Source organism: Vanrija albida, assembly GCF_041260175.1.
Source record: "Vanrija albida strain AlHP1 chromosome Unknown contig_1, whole genome shotgun sequence".
NCBI lineage: Eukaryota > Fungi > Basidiomycota > Tremellomycetes > Trichosporonales > Trichosporonaceae > Vanrija > Vanrija albida.
Window position 1 is genome coordinate 1,442,880 of NW_027191420.1, and position 14,245 is coordinate 1,457,124.

A 14,245-nucleotide genomic window follows, 5' to 3' on the forward strand; every position below is an offset into this window, starting at 1 on the left:
CCTGGCAGCATCAAAGTGTCTGTGCTATGGAATGCAACGTGTAGGTAGCATGCATGCCGGGCGGGCCTGTCTGTACGCCGAGCAGGCCGAGCACGCTCGCAGCAGTGCGGGGGTGGGTGGGGTGCCGCAGCCCCACACGCCCAGCGCCGCGCTAAGGCCAAAGTCGCAGGGTGCGCCGCGCGTCTCATGTGCCGGTGCCCGAATTCCACTCAAGGCACAAACACTGATCGCGGCCACAGTGGCGCGGGGCGCGCGGCTTGCGGCGCGGGACCGACCCCCCCATACGACGCACGCTGGCGTTCCTCTCCAATCGTCCCACCCGAGCAAGCAGGCAGGTACGACAGCAATTTGCCGCGACTGAATATATAGACTGCAAGGCGGAGGCGGCGCGCGGGTCGAGGTCGCTCCCGACTGCAAGCAAGCCACGACGTGTCAGTCGAGCACAACGCAACGCAACGCATCACGGCGCGCAGAGCAGATCCAGATCCATCCCTCTCGACTCATATACTTGCTTGCTTGCAGATCACATCCTCCTTCCTACCACCAACCAAGCCCACAATGAGGCTAGGCACGCTCGGCGCGCTCGCCTTCCTCGGCCTCGCGGCGGCGCAGACGGCGCCGGCCTGCGCAAACTTCGGCGTGGAAGCAGGCGGCAGCTGCCTCTGCCCCGCCGGCTTCAACTCGCCCCAGTCGAGCTCGTGCGCCCAGCCAAACTGCGGCAGCAACATCTTCAACCCGACCCAGGCGGCGCCCAACGGCAACGTCACGTCGTGCTCGTGCGCCGACGGCTGGAGCGGCCCGGCGTGTACTCGTGAGTCGGGGCAGGCAAGCGGAGAGGAGGGGAGAGCGAGCTGACCCGAAAGTGTGCTCGACGGGCGCGTCGTGCCAGGCCGCGCTGGGACGCTACGTCGACCAGCAGGCCGGCAGCATCGCGTCGGCGGCCGTCAACTCGACCATGGTGTGCTCCAACTCGCCGACAGTGTACACTGTCAGCCAGATGACGTGCTCGATCGAGCAGGTGCTCATCAAGAGCTTCTTCCCGCTGCCGATTACGCTGTCGATGATGCGCTCTCTCAACTCGTCCAGGACGCCGGGCGGACCAAACACCGTCAAGGCGGCGGGGCTGGCGCCGGCCGACGGCGAGATCTGGGCACAGGTCTGGTACCAGGGCGGCGAGCAGTTCTACTGCCACGCCTCGGGGTGCAACCAGACGGCGTCTGAGGACCGGTCCTCTTCCGAGTGGGTGTGTCCCGAGCTCCAGTGCAGCTGCAAGGCTGGGACGGCCTTCTGTACTGGCGGCGCGGGGGCCATCCTCGGCAGCATCATCACAGGTGTCAAGGGCCCGCTCACCGTCTCGTGCGACGCCGCCGGCGTCTGTGGCTTCAAGCAGAAGGACCTGAACGGCTTCTTCGGCGACAGCGGCCTGCCCCTCAGCTCGTGCAAGTACGGCGAGTGCGTGCAGCAGTTTGTCGTCGACCAGGCCGAGGGTATCCACGCCACAGTCGTCTCCAACGGCGGGCTGAGCGGCGGCGTGATCGCCGGCCTGGCCGTCGTCGGCGCGTTCTTGCTGCTCGTCCTCCTCATCCTCATCTGGGGCCTGATCGCACGCTCAAAGGCCCGCAAGCGCGTGTCGGACGGCTCGCTCGAGAAGCGCGGCGGCGTAGGCGTGTCCTGGTCGGGCGTCGGGTACGAGGTGCACGCACACGGGCGCGGCGCATACGCTGCCATCATCGGCTGGCTCAGGGGGTTCGATACCCCTCGCCAGCGCGCAAGGCTCGAGGCGGAGCAGGGCATCGCGCCCGGCCCCAACGGCGGCAAGGTCATCCTCCAAAACAACTATGGCAACGTGCCGGCCGGCAGCATGCTCGCCGTGCTGGGCCCCAGTGGCGCCGGCAAGTCGACCCTGATCGACATCCTCGGCGGCAAGCGCAAGGCCGGGCTCGTAGAGGGCAAGGTTGCGTACCACCTCGAGGGCGGCGACACGCGCCGTATCAAGGTCGGCTTTGTCGACCAGTCGGATGTCCTGTCGCCCACGTCGACCGTGCTCGAGACGCTGGTCTTCGCCGCGCGTCTGCGCCTCCCGGAGAATGTGCCGGACGAGGTCAAGCTGGAGCGCGCACGGGCCGTGCTCAACCAGCTCGGCCTGTCCCACGTCGCCGACACGCGCATCGGCTCTGGCGAGATCCGCGGCATCTCGGGCGGTGAGATGCGCCGCGTGTCGATCGGCACAGAGCTCGTCGCTGCGCCCGATGTGCTCGTGCTCGACGAGCCGACGTCGGGCCTCGACTCGGTCTCGGCCGCCCGCCTCATCTCGCTGCTCAAGTCGCTCGCCGAGGACGTCAACCAGCGCACGACCATCATCGCGTCGATCCACCAGCCCAGCTCGGCCCTCTACCACATGTTCGACCAGGTCCTGCTGCTCGCCCACGGCCAGCAGCTGTACTTTGGCCCCGCGGGCCACCGCCCCGTCGACTTCTTTGCCGAGCAGGGCTACCCCTGCCCGCCGGACTACAACGTTGCCGACCACCTGCTCGACATTGCGAGCGAGTCGGGCCTGCGCCTGCGCACCGGCGTCGACGCCATGATCCCCTCGCCGGGCGGCACGCCATACTACGAGGCCGAGTCGTCACACTACCACTACACGCGCAACCGGGGCCAGAGCGAGAGCCAGCTCGTGCACAACACGAGCAACGAAAAGCTCGGCAAGGAGGTCGACCTCGCGCACGTGTCCAAGGCGTCGGGCAAGGGTTGGTTTGACGCGTCAAACAACCCCGAGACGACGTTCCTCACCCAGGTCGCCGTGCTCTCCGGGCGCGAGATCAAGAACCTCAAGCGCGACAAGACGCTGCTCCTCGCGCACATTGTCCTCGCGTCGGTTTCTGCCGTCTTCTCGGGCGGCCTGTACTTCAAGGCCAAGCTCACGATCGGCGGCTTCCAGAACCGCGTCGGCAGTCTCTTCTTCCTCGCGTCCCTCATCGCGTTCTCGGCGCTCTCGGCGCTCGCAAACGTCATCGAGGTCCGCCCGCTCTTCCTGCGCGAGCGCGCCAGCTCGCTCTACTCGCCCCAAGCGTGGCTGACCGCACGCCTGCTGTTCGACATCATCCCGCTGCGCCTGCTGCCGGCGACGATCCTCGGCGTGGTAGTGTACTGGATGGTCGGGCTCGCGCCGAGCGCCGCGCGCTTCTTCAAGTTCCTGCTCATCCTGCTCGAGTTCTGCCTCAGCACGACGCTCTACAACTTTATGCTGGCCGCGTGCTTCAGCCACGCGGGGCTCGCGATTCTGCTCTCGTCGCTCTACAACCTCTTCCTCATGACGTACGCCGGCTTCTTTGTCAACCTCGAGACGATCCCGCCCGTCCTGCGCTGGCTCCGCTGGTTCTCGACGCTCGGGTACGCGCTCGAGGCGCTCACTGTCAACGAGGTGGGATCGGGCATCCAGATCATCGACAGCCTCAACGGCGTGCAGATCGACGTCAACGGCGCGCTCATCATGGAGACGCTGTTTGGCTTCCAGCTCGGAAACTACTACCGCAACGTGCTCGTGCTCGTGGCCTTCATCCTGGGCTTCTTGGCCATGCTCATCTTCTGCGTCTTCTTCATGCTGCGCGAGAAGCGGTAGTGGCTGGGTCGGGTTTGTTTTGGTAGTTGTTAGTGCATGTTATCATTGTGTTGTGGCTTCGGCGTCGAGCAGTGCGGAACCCACAGCGCTGGTGCCACTGACCACTGACTGGCACCCACCCCGCTCCCACATCCCGCAATGCCAGTCTATATGCATACAATATGTGCGGCCTACGCCAAGTCCTTTGCAATCTCGTCGCCGTCGGCGCCGTCGAGCCCGCGCTCGGCGCGGCCCTCGGCGCCCCACTTGTCCCAAATGGCCCTAAGCTGGGCCTTTTCGTCGGCGCTCAGCCCGCCGGCCGCAGCGGCCTTGGCGAGCGCGCGCACCGCGTTCTCCTCGTACTCTGCGTCGTCCGAGCCCTTTGCGAGCGCCGCCAAAGCGCTCGAAAACACGCCGGTGCGCTTGAGCGCGAGCACGAGGTCCTCCTCCTTTCCGCCGGCGGCCGCGGCGCGCTCCTCGAGCAGCGCGCGCACCTCGGACGGCATCTCGCCCTCGTAGCTCTCGCGCGCCTGCATGACGAGCGTGCCGAGCAGGAACGCGAACTTGCGCTTGAGGACGGCGCTGTCGTCGGCCACGCCCTGCCGGAGCACGGCGTACCCCTTGTCGCTGTCGGCCGAGAGCGCGGCGCTCGCCAGCGGCCAGTGCTTGAGCGCGCTCGACATGGCGTACTGCGCCTTTGCGCGCGTCGCCTGCTCGCGCGTCGCGGGGTAGATGATGTCGATGATCTTGGGGAAGGCGTCGTGCACGAAGAGCTGGGGGGTTAGTCGGGCACTAAGGGGGGAGGGGGGACGTACCGCAGCCTGAGCCTTGAGGTTGTTCTGCACCGCCGTGCCCGTGATCCACAGGGCGTGGCGCACGACCTCGGGGTGCTTGTCGTCGTACAGGCCGATGAGCGGCTCCCAGAGCTTGAGCACGGCCATGTTGTTGGCATTGTCGATGAGCTCGACGAGCATCTCAAAGTCGTCGAGCGCCTCGACGCGCGTCTCGACGTCGAGCGACTCGTCGGTCGCCGTCGCCATCTTCTCCTTCATCGTCAGGCTGTCGGGCTTGCCCATGATCAGGTCGAGCATCTCGGTGCTGATCTTGCTGTCCTTTGGCAGCGCGCCGGCCTCGGTCGCGGGCGTCGCTGGGCCCGGCGTGCTGGCAGGGGAGAGGTCCGAGACGGGGTACTGCGGGTCGTTTGTGTGCAGCGTCGCGGCCGTGGCCGACGCCTGCTGGCCCGGCACGGCGGGCTTCCACTTGAGCGACATGCCGTTGCCGAGGTCCTGGGCGGCCGGCTGCTCGCCTGGCGCCGGGGCGGGTGTGTTCTCCACGGCCCAGCGGAGTAGTGTGTTGAGGTCTGCCATTGTGTTTGTGTGTTTGTGGTGGTTGAGAGTCGGCGCGATGGTCACCCTCTCGTTTAAGACCTCAAGGCTCAAAGTGACGCAGAGGATGCGAGAAAGTGGTGGAGGCTGATGGAGAAATCGGTGGCGCGCCACGTGGTCCACGTGGCGAATGACGTGGGGTTGTCACCTCGCCCAGGTGTCTCCCGCGTAAACGTCGTCATTTTGTGATAACAGATCAGGCGTCATGTTGCTCCGCTCTGCCCAGCCAGAGTATTCATGACGGCGTCGGGCCGTCGCGGCGTCGGCGGCCAGCAAAGGGTCTCAACCATCACTCAGGATCCCCACCCCCCTCCCTCCACCTGCTCCCTCGGCGCCGACATCTTTTCCCAGCCGTCAAACTGGCGTCCTCAACATCCGACATCCCCCTACTCCCCGTCACGCGCAAGCCTACCTCTCCAACGATGGTAGACACCACCGCCGAGCCGCCAGACGGGCGCGGTGCCGCGGGCTCAGCGGCGCAGCCGGTGCCCGCCGCCCGCCGCAACGTAGAGGACTGGACAGACGGCGCGACCGACCAGGCCATCGCCATCGCCATCGAGCAGCGCGACAAGGAGAACCCGCCGGGCGAGGGCGACTCGATCTCGGGCAGTCTCATGGGGCAGGTTGACGGGGGTGAGTAGCACCAGACCACGCAAAGTGCCATCGCTGACGCCCTGAAAGGCATCACGCCCTCGTCGGTCACCCGCACGCGCTGGTACGGCCCGGGAGGGTCACGGCGCAACTCTGTCGCGTCGTTCCGCTCCTCGTCGGGCCTGTGGCGCCGGGGCTCGAGCACGTCGCTCGCGCGCCAGGCGAGCATCGACGGCGGGGCGTACAGCCGCGGCGGAGGCGGCCCGCCTTCGCCGTCCGTCTCGGGCGTCTTCATCCCCGACTCGGAGGACGAGGGAGAGAGCAGCACGTACCCTGCGCGCCGGTACTCGCGCCGCACGAGCAGGCAGGGCACGCAGCCGCCCATGAGTGTGCCGCGGCGGCGGCGCGACTCGAACGAGTACTATCGGCGCGAGGAGGGCGCCGGCGACGAGTCGCAGCCGACGTCGCCTGTGCATCCTTCGTCTGTGATTGCGCGCGTGGCGTCGTACTTTGGCCGCCCGAGGTACGAGGACGAGGAAGAGGGGTTGATTTCGCGGAGGAGGACGAGCGGATCCGACGACTACGGCTCTGGATCCGAACACTCGCCCCGCCGATCGTCGTCGCCCGTTTCGTCGCGCGACTCGTGGGGCTATGGAGATGAGGACGAGGGATACTCTGAGAACGGGTCGGGAGGGTACAACTCTGAACTGGCTGACGACACGTCGCTCCCCCCGCAGTCGAGGCCTGGCTCGCCGGTGCTCCCGCTTGTCCCCGCACCCCAGGACGGCATCTTTGGCGAGTCGACCATGCACATCCACGACGAGGCAAAGGAGTTTGACGACACGCTTGTTCCTTCGCGCCAGACGGTCCTCCTCCCCGACGAGGACTTGTCGATCAGGTTTACGGGCTACAGGACCGACAGGTTCCGACACGCGCTCTGGTGGATTGGGTGTATTCTCACGCTCGGCGCGCTCGGTTTGATTGGGCGATGGACACCCATGCTCTGGGTGCGCTTCTGCGGCGTCGAGACGCCGTTCGACGAGTCCAAGGAGGGCGACTGGCTCGTCGTTGAGACGCCGTATGGCGATATCCACATTGTCGACATCAACGTTATCGACTACCCCTACCCCCTGTCCACCGTGTTCCCGCAGCAGGCACCCGTGAGCTCGCGCCCCGAGTCGCGTGCCGACTCGAGGACCGGCCCTTCAGACTACCAGGCGACCGGGTCTACGAGCCGCACTCCGATCAACGGCAACGCGACGCCCGATCTCGAGCAGGGCAAGACGACCACCGAGGAGAAGCTCGGCATCCTGAGGGTCATGGAGTACAGGTACACACGCTTTGCTCTCGAGCCTCACTCGGGCCGCTGGTGCATGATCCGCGACTGGCGCGACCCCAAGTGGACCTCGGCTCGCGCCGTCGCCCACGGCCTCGACTCGTCGACACGCAACCAGCGCCGTATCCTCATGGGCGACAACTCGATCGACATTGCCAGCAAGAGCCTCGTCCAGCTGCTCATGGACGAGGTCCTGCACCCCTTCTACGTGTTCCAGATCGCTTCAATCATGCTCTGGTGCTTTGACGACTACTACTACTACGCCTTTGCCATTTTCATCATCAGCGCGACGAGTATCCTGTCGTCGCTCATCGAGACAAAGCGCACAATTGAGCGCATGCGCGAAATGTCCCGTTTCCACTGCCCCGTCAACGTTCTCGTCGACGGCGAGTGGAAGCGCGTCGACTGCTCCGACATGGTGCCGGGCGACATCTTCGACGCGTCAGACTCGACCCTCTCAGTCTTCCCGTGCGACGCTCTGCTGTTGTCTGGCGACGCGATTGTCAACGAGTCGATGCTCACTGGCGAGTCGGTTCCCGTTAGCAAGGTGCCAGTCAAGGACGATGCCCTCCGCTCCATGTCGCGCGAGACCAAGGCCGGCAGCTCCGACGTCGACCCGGAGCTCGCAAAGCACTACCTCTTCTCCGGCACCAAGATCATCCGCGTGCGGTCCGGCGCCAAGCCCGCTTGGGCGCCGAGAAACAGCGACGATATCGCCTTTGCCATGGTCGCACGCACCGGCTTCAACACGACCAAGGGTGCCCTCGTCCGCTCGATGCTCTTCCCCAAGCCGCTCGGATTCAAGTTCTACCGCGACTCGATGAACTTTATCGGCGTGCTTGCCATGATTGCCGGCTTTGGGTTCATGATCAGCGCCGTCCAGTTCATTCGCATTGGCATCAAGTGGCACACAATCGTCATTCGCGCCCTCGACCTAATCACAATCGTCGTTCCGCCCGCCCTCCCCGCCACGCTCACTATTGGTACCACGTTCGCCATCGAGCGTCTCCGCAAGAGCGGCATTTTCTGCATTTCGCCCAACCGCGTCAACATCGGCGGCAAGGTGAACGTCGTTTGCTTCGACAAGACAGGCACGCTTACAGAGGACGGCCTCGACGTGCTGGGCGTGCGTACCATCGACCGCTTTGACCGTCGCTTCTCCGAGCTGCACTCGACGGTCGAGGACATCCCCACCACGGGCGGCCCCAATGGCAAGACGCCTCTGCTCTACGCCCTGGCCAGTTGCCACGCTCTCAAGCTCATTGACGGCGAGGTCCTCGGCGACCCGCTTGACATCAAAATGTTCGAGTACACGGGCTGGAGCCTGGACGAAGGACAGTCCCGCCAGGTCAAGGGCGGTGCTGCTGGCTCTGAGCGCACCCAGACCCTCGTCCAGATGGTGGTCCGCCCCCCTGGCCAGGACCGCTGGCGCATGGAGGACGCTCACGGCACGAACCGCAACCTCGAACTCGGTGTTATCCGCTCCTATGACTTTGTCTCGGCGCTCCGCCGCATGACCGTCATTGTCAAGCGCCTCAAGTCTTCCAGCATGGAGATCTATTGCAAGGGTGCCCCCGAGGTCATGCCCGACATCTGCGATCCCGACTCGTTCCCCACCGACTACGACGACATGCTTTCGTACTACACGCGTAACGGTTTCCGTGTCATTGCCATTGCCGGCAAGTCGGTCGAGGGCCTCACGTGGCTCAAGGCCCAGCGCATGCGCCGCGAGGTGGCCGAGCACAACCTCCAGTTCCTTGGCTTTATCGTGTTCGAGAACAAGCTCAAGCCCGGCACCACGCCCAACATCCACACCCTGCGTGCGGCCCACATCGCCTGCCGCATGGTCACCGGCGACAACGTGCGCACCGCCATCTCGGTCGCCCGTGAGTGTGGTCTCATCTCCCACTCGGCGAGCGTCTACATCCCGACATTCATACCTGGTACTGGCAATACGGAAGAAGCGCGCCTCGACTGGTCGAGCATCGACGACGAGTCGCACAGGCTCGACGAGTACACGCTCCTGCCGCTCGTCAATCGCGACCTGGCGATGGACGCCGAGGAGCTCGAGGTCCCAGACTACCAGCTCGCGCTCACCGGCGACGTATTCAAGTGGATGCTCGAGTACGCCCCTCTCGAGACCATGAACCGCATGCTCGTCAAGGGCGTCATCTTTGCGCGCATGTCCCCCGACGAGAAGGCCGAGCTCGTGGAGCGCCTCCAGCAACTCGGCTACACGGTCGCCTTCTGCGGTGACGGAGCCAACGACTGCGGTGCCCTCAAAGCTGCCGACGTCGGTGTCTCGCTCTCCGAGGCCGAGGCGTCGGTCGCTGCGCCGTTCACAAGCCGCACGCCCGACATCTCATGTGTCGCCGAGATCATCCGTGAGGGCCGCTGTGCGCTCGTCACGAGCTTCAGCTGCTTCAAGTACATGGCGCTGTACTCGCTCATCCAGTTCACGACCGTGACGCTACTCTACAGCTTTGCGTCGAGTCTCGGCGACTTCCAGTTCCTCTACATCGACCTGTTCATCATCATCCCCATCGCCGTCGCCATGGGCCGCACCCTCCCCTACCCCAAGATCTACCCCAAGCGGCCGACAGCAAGCCTCGTCTCCAAAAAGGTGCTTACAAGCATCATCGGCCAGACGATCATCAACGCGGCCATCCAGGGCCTCGTCTTCATCTGGGTCCGCAAGCAGCCGTGGTACGTCGCGCCCGTGGTCGACAACGAGGAGCTCGAGACGTTCAACTACGAGAACACATCGCTCTTCCTCATCTCGTGCTTCCAGTACATCCTCGTCGCTGGTGTCTTCTCGGTCGGCCCGCCCTACCGCAAGCCCATCTACTCGAACATCTCGCTCGTCATGTGCCTCGTCGGGCTGACTGGCTTCTCGACCTACGTGCTCCTCATGCCCAGCCAGGCCGTCGCCCTCATCCTCGACATTATCGAGCTGCCCACGTCGTTCAAGATCCAGCTGCTGGTGATTGCAATCGTCAACATTATCATCTGCTTTGGCTTTGAACGATACGCCGAGCGCCCGATCGCGCGCACCATCGCCAACATCAAGCGCTGGAACCGCCGCCGCCGCGGACGCAGGCACGGCAAGCACGGCGAGCACCACTACAAGAGCATTGAGCAACAGTTCTAGACCACACTTCTGTACACGCCGCAGCGCGTCTTCTTGGACATTGTACAACGTACGCCACAGCTGCATGCTACTACTTGACTCGAAACGGATAGGATACGGATGAGCGTCGTGGGACTCAGAAAGCAGGGTTCTTGGGGACAGGGGGGAGGTTGGAGCGGAGTCTGAATGTCGCGGGATGAGGGCGAGCTGGGGTGGGAGTGGGTGGCGTTCTGCCAGAGCTGAGGCTGGCTCGGGTGTTCGAGACTGGCGTTTGAGCGGCAGGGTGGGGAACACGAGAGGAGCTTGCAGCAGCGTTGGGCCTACCATAGAATCGTGCCTGCGAGTCAGTACCAGCACCGCGGCAACCACATACCCAAACTGCTGGGTCAATCAGTTCGCCAAACACGCCGCGAGCTTCCTTGCTCCTTCTGATGAGGTCGGTCAAGCTTCCGAAGACGGTGAGGAGGAGGCGAGCCGTATAGGCGTTGACGAAGAAGTCGGTAATGAGCTTCAGTTCATCCCTCATCTGGAGGTTAGATTGAACAGTGCCGACAACTCACCATTTGACCAGACGGCTCCTTCTCCAAACACACCGCCGGGTCCACGCCGCCTACTGCACGGCACTCGTTCACGGTGAGTGTATATAGTGCTCCAGCGACCTCTGCCGCTCCACGGCACGCAAAGACGATATCGGGAACGCAGAGCACTTGGCCCGCCGGTAGGGCACCGCGGAACGCTTCGAGCCTTCGCCTGAACGGCGGCAAGGCTTTGACGAAGTCCTCCTCAAGGGGGTCCTTTGGACCTCCATCACCCTGCTGGTCGTCGTAGGGAAGGACCTCGAAGACAACAATCACCCGGCTGTAGTACACTGCAGTTGTCTTTAAGCCGTCAACGACACGAGCGGCGTTGGACTTGAGGGTTTGGAGGTTGAGGAACACAACGGCGGTTCGGGTGGACAGCACCAGGTCCGCGCCTTGGAGGTTCGATTCGGTAGGAGTAACTTTGATCGTAGCGGCGAGGGCTCGACTAATCGATCGCTCACGACGGAGGGCCAGAGTGCCGAGAGCAGGCAATGTGGAGCTGGTACGCAGCCCTTTACCAGCCTTGTTGGCGGCAGCCGAGTACCAGTCGGGATTGCGAAGGAGTGGACTGTGAACCCAGGTGGGGGACGATGCTCGGAGAACTGATGAGATCTCAGTCTCTCTTGTGAAGTCGGCTTCACTTGACGGTGCCACGGGGGTGATGCCAGCTGTCGGGGCCACGTAACTCGTTGGCGGTGAAGGTCGAACGCCAGTCGGGGCGGAATGGATCACATCATTCCACTTTTGTTGTCCACCATAAAACTGAGAGAGCCTCACTGCCGATGAAGGATTGCCCGCCGCCTGGACTCGAGATGCAGGGGCGGGTGTGGGAAGCTCAGATGACATTGTTGCGTCCGACAGGCGCCTCTTCTTGCTGACTTCGCTCTTGCGGTCGCTGGAGGTGGCGATGTACGGACCAGAGGATGGCGTTTCAGGCAAGTAGCTTGGATGGAGATGAGACTGGGGAGACTGGTGGGAGAGATGGGCCGCCGATTCCACCTCTCGCTGCATGCGAGAGGGAACTCGTCCCGCGGAGGGGGTACCGGTGGACGACTTGTCTTGTGTCGGAGAAGACCAATGAGCCTCGTGGTAGTCGAGAGGGCTCGAGAGATAAGATGATGCCGGCTGAGGACGAGGGGTGGGTGGGCGTGATCTCGACACATGGCCGCCGAAGGTGAGTCGAGCATTCCTGGGGACGATGGGAGGAAGAGGATTCATTGGTAACCTTCGGCCTCAGCACGGTCACAGTTGTAGGACTTACGTTGCATCACTGTGTCTCCACGGCAACAATGGTGTTTCTGAGCGGTCAACTCGGCTCCGTGGAGGCCACGTACCTATGCCCCAGTCCTCAGTACCGGACTGCTGCTCCATCTTCACTCGAGGAGGAAGGCGAAGGGGCTTGGATTTCGTGGGCAAGACATTGACGGAGTCAAAGACCTCAGAATCGTCGGCGAAGGGAACATCGTCTGTTGCATGTAGTTAGCCACACCCACGCCGCCACACTCACCGAACTCGTCCAGCCACCAGATTGCCAAGGGGTTGACCACCCAGTCAACCCCGATGTCCATCCAGTACAAGCTAATGACCTCCATTGGGTTGATGGGCGGTAATGCTGATGGCTGTAAGTGGGGGTATCCGACCACTAAGTCAGCTGCCCCATGGAAGTCGGGCTGCCCAGAGAACCGGCTCTCGCCAGGGAAGAGAGGGGTGTGGAGTGTAATAGGGAGGGGGATGTCCTCGTCATCAGTGCCAGCTCTCACTTCAACCTACTTGGCTGCCGGCATCCTTATCCCACCGATCCCAGACCCCTTGAAGTGGCCTGCGTACTTGCTTCTCTGAAGCTGTGATTCGCCTCAGCTGATCGGCCATGCCAGGCTCGAGAGTCCATCGCAGGTTTCTGTTCAACAAGTCAGTGGCAATGCCAAACGGGCGCGCAAGGGGCGCTTACAAAGCATCCTCGACAGCTACGCGCGGGATAGGCATCGGTTCCACTGCGAGGAAGCCGGAGATGAAGTGCTTGGAGTGAGGGAGGAACAGTTGCGAGGTGCTTGTCGGGGCGTTGAGTTGATTGGCCACTTCCTCGCCCTCCCGAACAGCGCGACGAGACAGGAGTGGTTCCAATGGCTGAAGGTACGAGAGGAAGGGATTGGCTGGAAGTAGAGTCAGTGCCGTCGTCTAGAGGGAAGATACCTACAATCTCTGCCCTTGAAGCGACCGGCGAGTGGCATTCTCTCTCGCTTCTTGAGCTCTTCGTGTAGCCCACGGAGCACAGTCTTGGTGGCTGCGTCGGCCTTTAGTGCTGGGAAGAGGTCCTTGGGGTTGCCGCAAGCCTTGGCTGCTTCGAGAAGAGGGACAAAGGGGTCTATGTCTTTGGGACCGAAGGTGGTCGGGTACTCGGCGAAGGAAAGGGGGGTGAGCAGCTGGCCGAGGACGTCGGAGGCCTGTTGCTGGGTGGCGGCAACATGTGAGGGGGTGTGGTGGTGCAGGTATAATATGCCGCGGTCGTACACGCGCCCGTGGACCTCTGACGGGGTCCGGGGAAGCATGATGAGTGATGGACAATCAGTGAGTGATGAGAATGATGAGTTGTGAAGTGAGCAATGTCAAAAGTGTCAGAGGGAAGACGAGGAAGACAAAGAGTCGAGTCACCCTCCACCCACCATGGGGTGTCTGCGGATCATTTCATTACATCGACGATCCCCCTCCAATTCCAATGTCCAGCAACAATTGCTCGCGTCCTCGTCTCTTGAGCCAGTCCAACGCCTCGCTAATCTTCTCCAGCTCGTCCCAGTCACCTCGGCCTTTACCACCCCGCGCGCCACTCTCGCTCCCCCTCCCACCGCCCAGTGCCTCCTCTGGCAGTGGCTCAATCCCCACCCTCACACGCAGAGCGAGCCAGTTCCAGCTCTTCACCTCCCTCAACCACTGCTCCAAGTCGTCACGGTGCCCGATGGCATAGTAGATCCCCGGGTGTCCGACCTTGGAGAAGCCGGTCAACGACAGCTCGGACGCCAGTGACAGGAAGTCCTTCCGCTTGGTCGGGGAGAGGAGGTGGTGCGAAGTGAGCAGGACGTGGTGTGCCACCGTGGGCCCTAAAGGTGGGCTGGGCTGCTCTTGGATAGTCGTCAATGAATGCCAGTTTGGTACGAGGAGACCGAGGATGTGCGCAGTGAGCATCTGGTACAGTGGGTACCTGGTGGCAAGTCAGGAATGCATGCTCATGCTCGTGAGTGACCTACCCATCTCCCTCATCCCACTCATCCAAGAAGGCATCGATTTGCGCACTCCACTCGACGGCCTCTTCCCTTCCGACGTCGTTGCCCTTGAGCTCGATGGTGACCGCCCCACGACGAGGATACGTATCCGCTACGGTGATATGAAGTGACCGCTGGCTGTCGGCGTTGGTTACGGTTACGATCCTGGGCCAGCCGCCCGACTCTGTCGACGTGAGGGACTCTGCGGGGAGGATCGAGGCTGATATGAGCTCGACCTCGGTGTCGAGAGCCTCTACCGCGGCCATTGGGGGCTGGTTGTGAATGTGCGGATTGTAAAGCCGGGCCATGTGCTCTCGCGACCATTCTGCACTCTGTTTATGGCACACAAGGCAAGGTGGAGGTGGGGCAA

General features: G+C 63.2%; 4 protein-coding genes across 4 annotated transcripts; 2 read left to right on the forward strand and 2 right to left on the reverse strand.

Annotated features, from left to right (window-relative positions):
• Positions 1–558: 558 nt before the first annotated feature.
• Q8F55_000606 (uncharacterized protein) lies at positions 559–3,619 on the forward strand (the record flags this gene model as incomplete). The annotated part of the gene is made up of 2 exons (XM_069349257.1): positions 559–811; positions 864–3,619. 2 exons carry the CDS (start codon positions 559–561, stop codon positions 3,617–3,619), a joined length of 3,009 nt encoding a protein of 1,002 aa, XP_069212801.1.
• A 170-nt stretch (positions 3,620–3,789) lies between these two features.
• FES1 (hsp70 nucleotide exchange factor fes1) lies at positions 3,790–4,965 on the reverse strand (the record flags this gene model as incomplete). The annotated part of the gene is made up of 2 exons (XM_069349258.1): positions 3,790–4,371; positions 4,414–4,965. 2 exons carry the CDS (start codon positions 4,963–4,965, stop codon positions 3,790–3,792), a joined length of 1,134 nt encoding a protein of 377 aa, XP_069212802.1.
• Positions 4,966–5,405: 440 nt separating this feature from the next.
• Q8F55_000608 (uncharacterized protein) lies at positions 5,406–10,061 on the forward strand (the record flags this gene model as incomplete). Its single annotated transcript, XM_069349259.1, has 2 exons — positions 5,406–5,616; positions 5,665–10,061. The coding sequence occupies 2 exons, from the start codon at positions 5,406–5,408 to the stop codon at positions 10,059–10,061; spliced, it is 4,608 nt and encodes a 1,535-aa protein (XP_069212803.1).
• Positions 10,062–10,176: 115 nt separating this feature from the next.
• Q8F55_000609 (uncharacterized protein) lies at positions 10,177–14,141 on the reverse strand (the record flags this gene model as incomplete). Its single annotated transcript, XM_069349260.1, has 11 exons — positions 10,177–10,247; positions 10,365–10,377; positions 10,414–10,566; positions 10,601–11,040; positions 11,956–12,087; positions 12,129–12,240; positions 12,449–12,518; positions 12,570–12,771; positions 12,816–13,068; positions 13,505–13,814; positions 13,861–14,141. The coding sequence occupies 11 exons, from the start codon at positions 14,139–14,141 to the stop codon at positions 10,177–10,179; spliced, it is 2,037 nt and encodes a 678-aa protein (XP_069212804.1).
• Between the last annotated feature and the right edge of the window lie 104 nt (positions 14,142–14,245).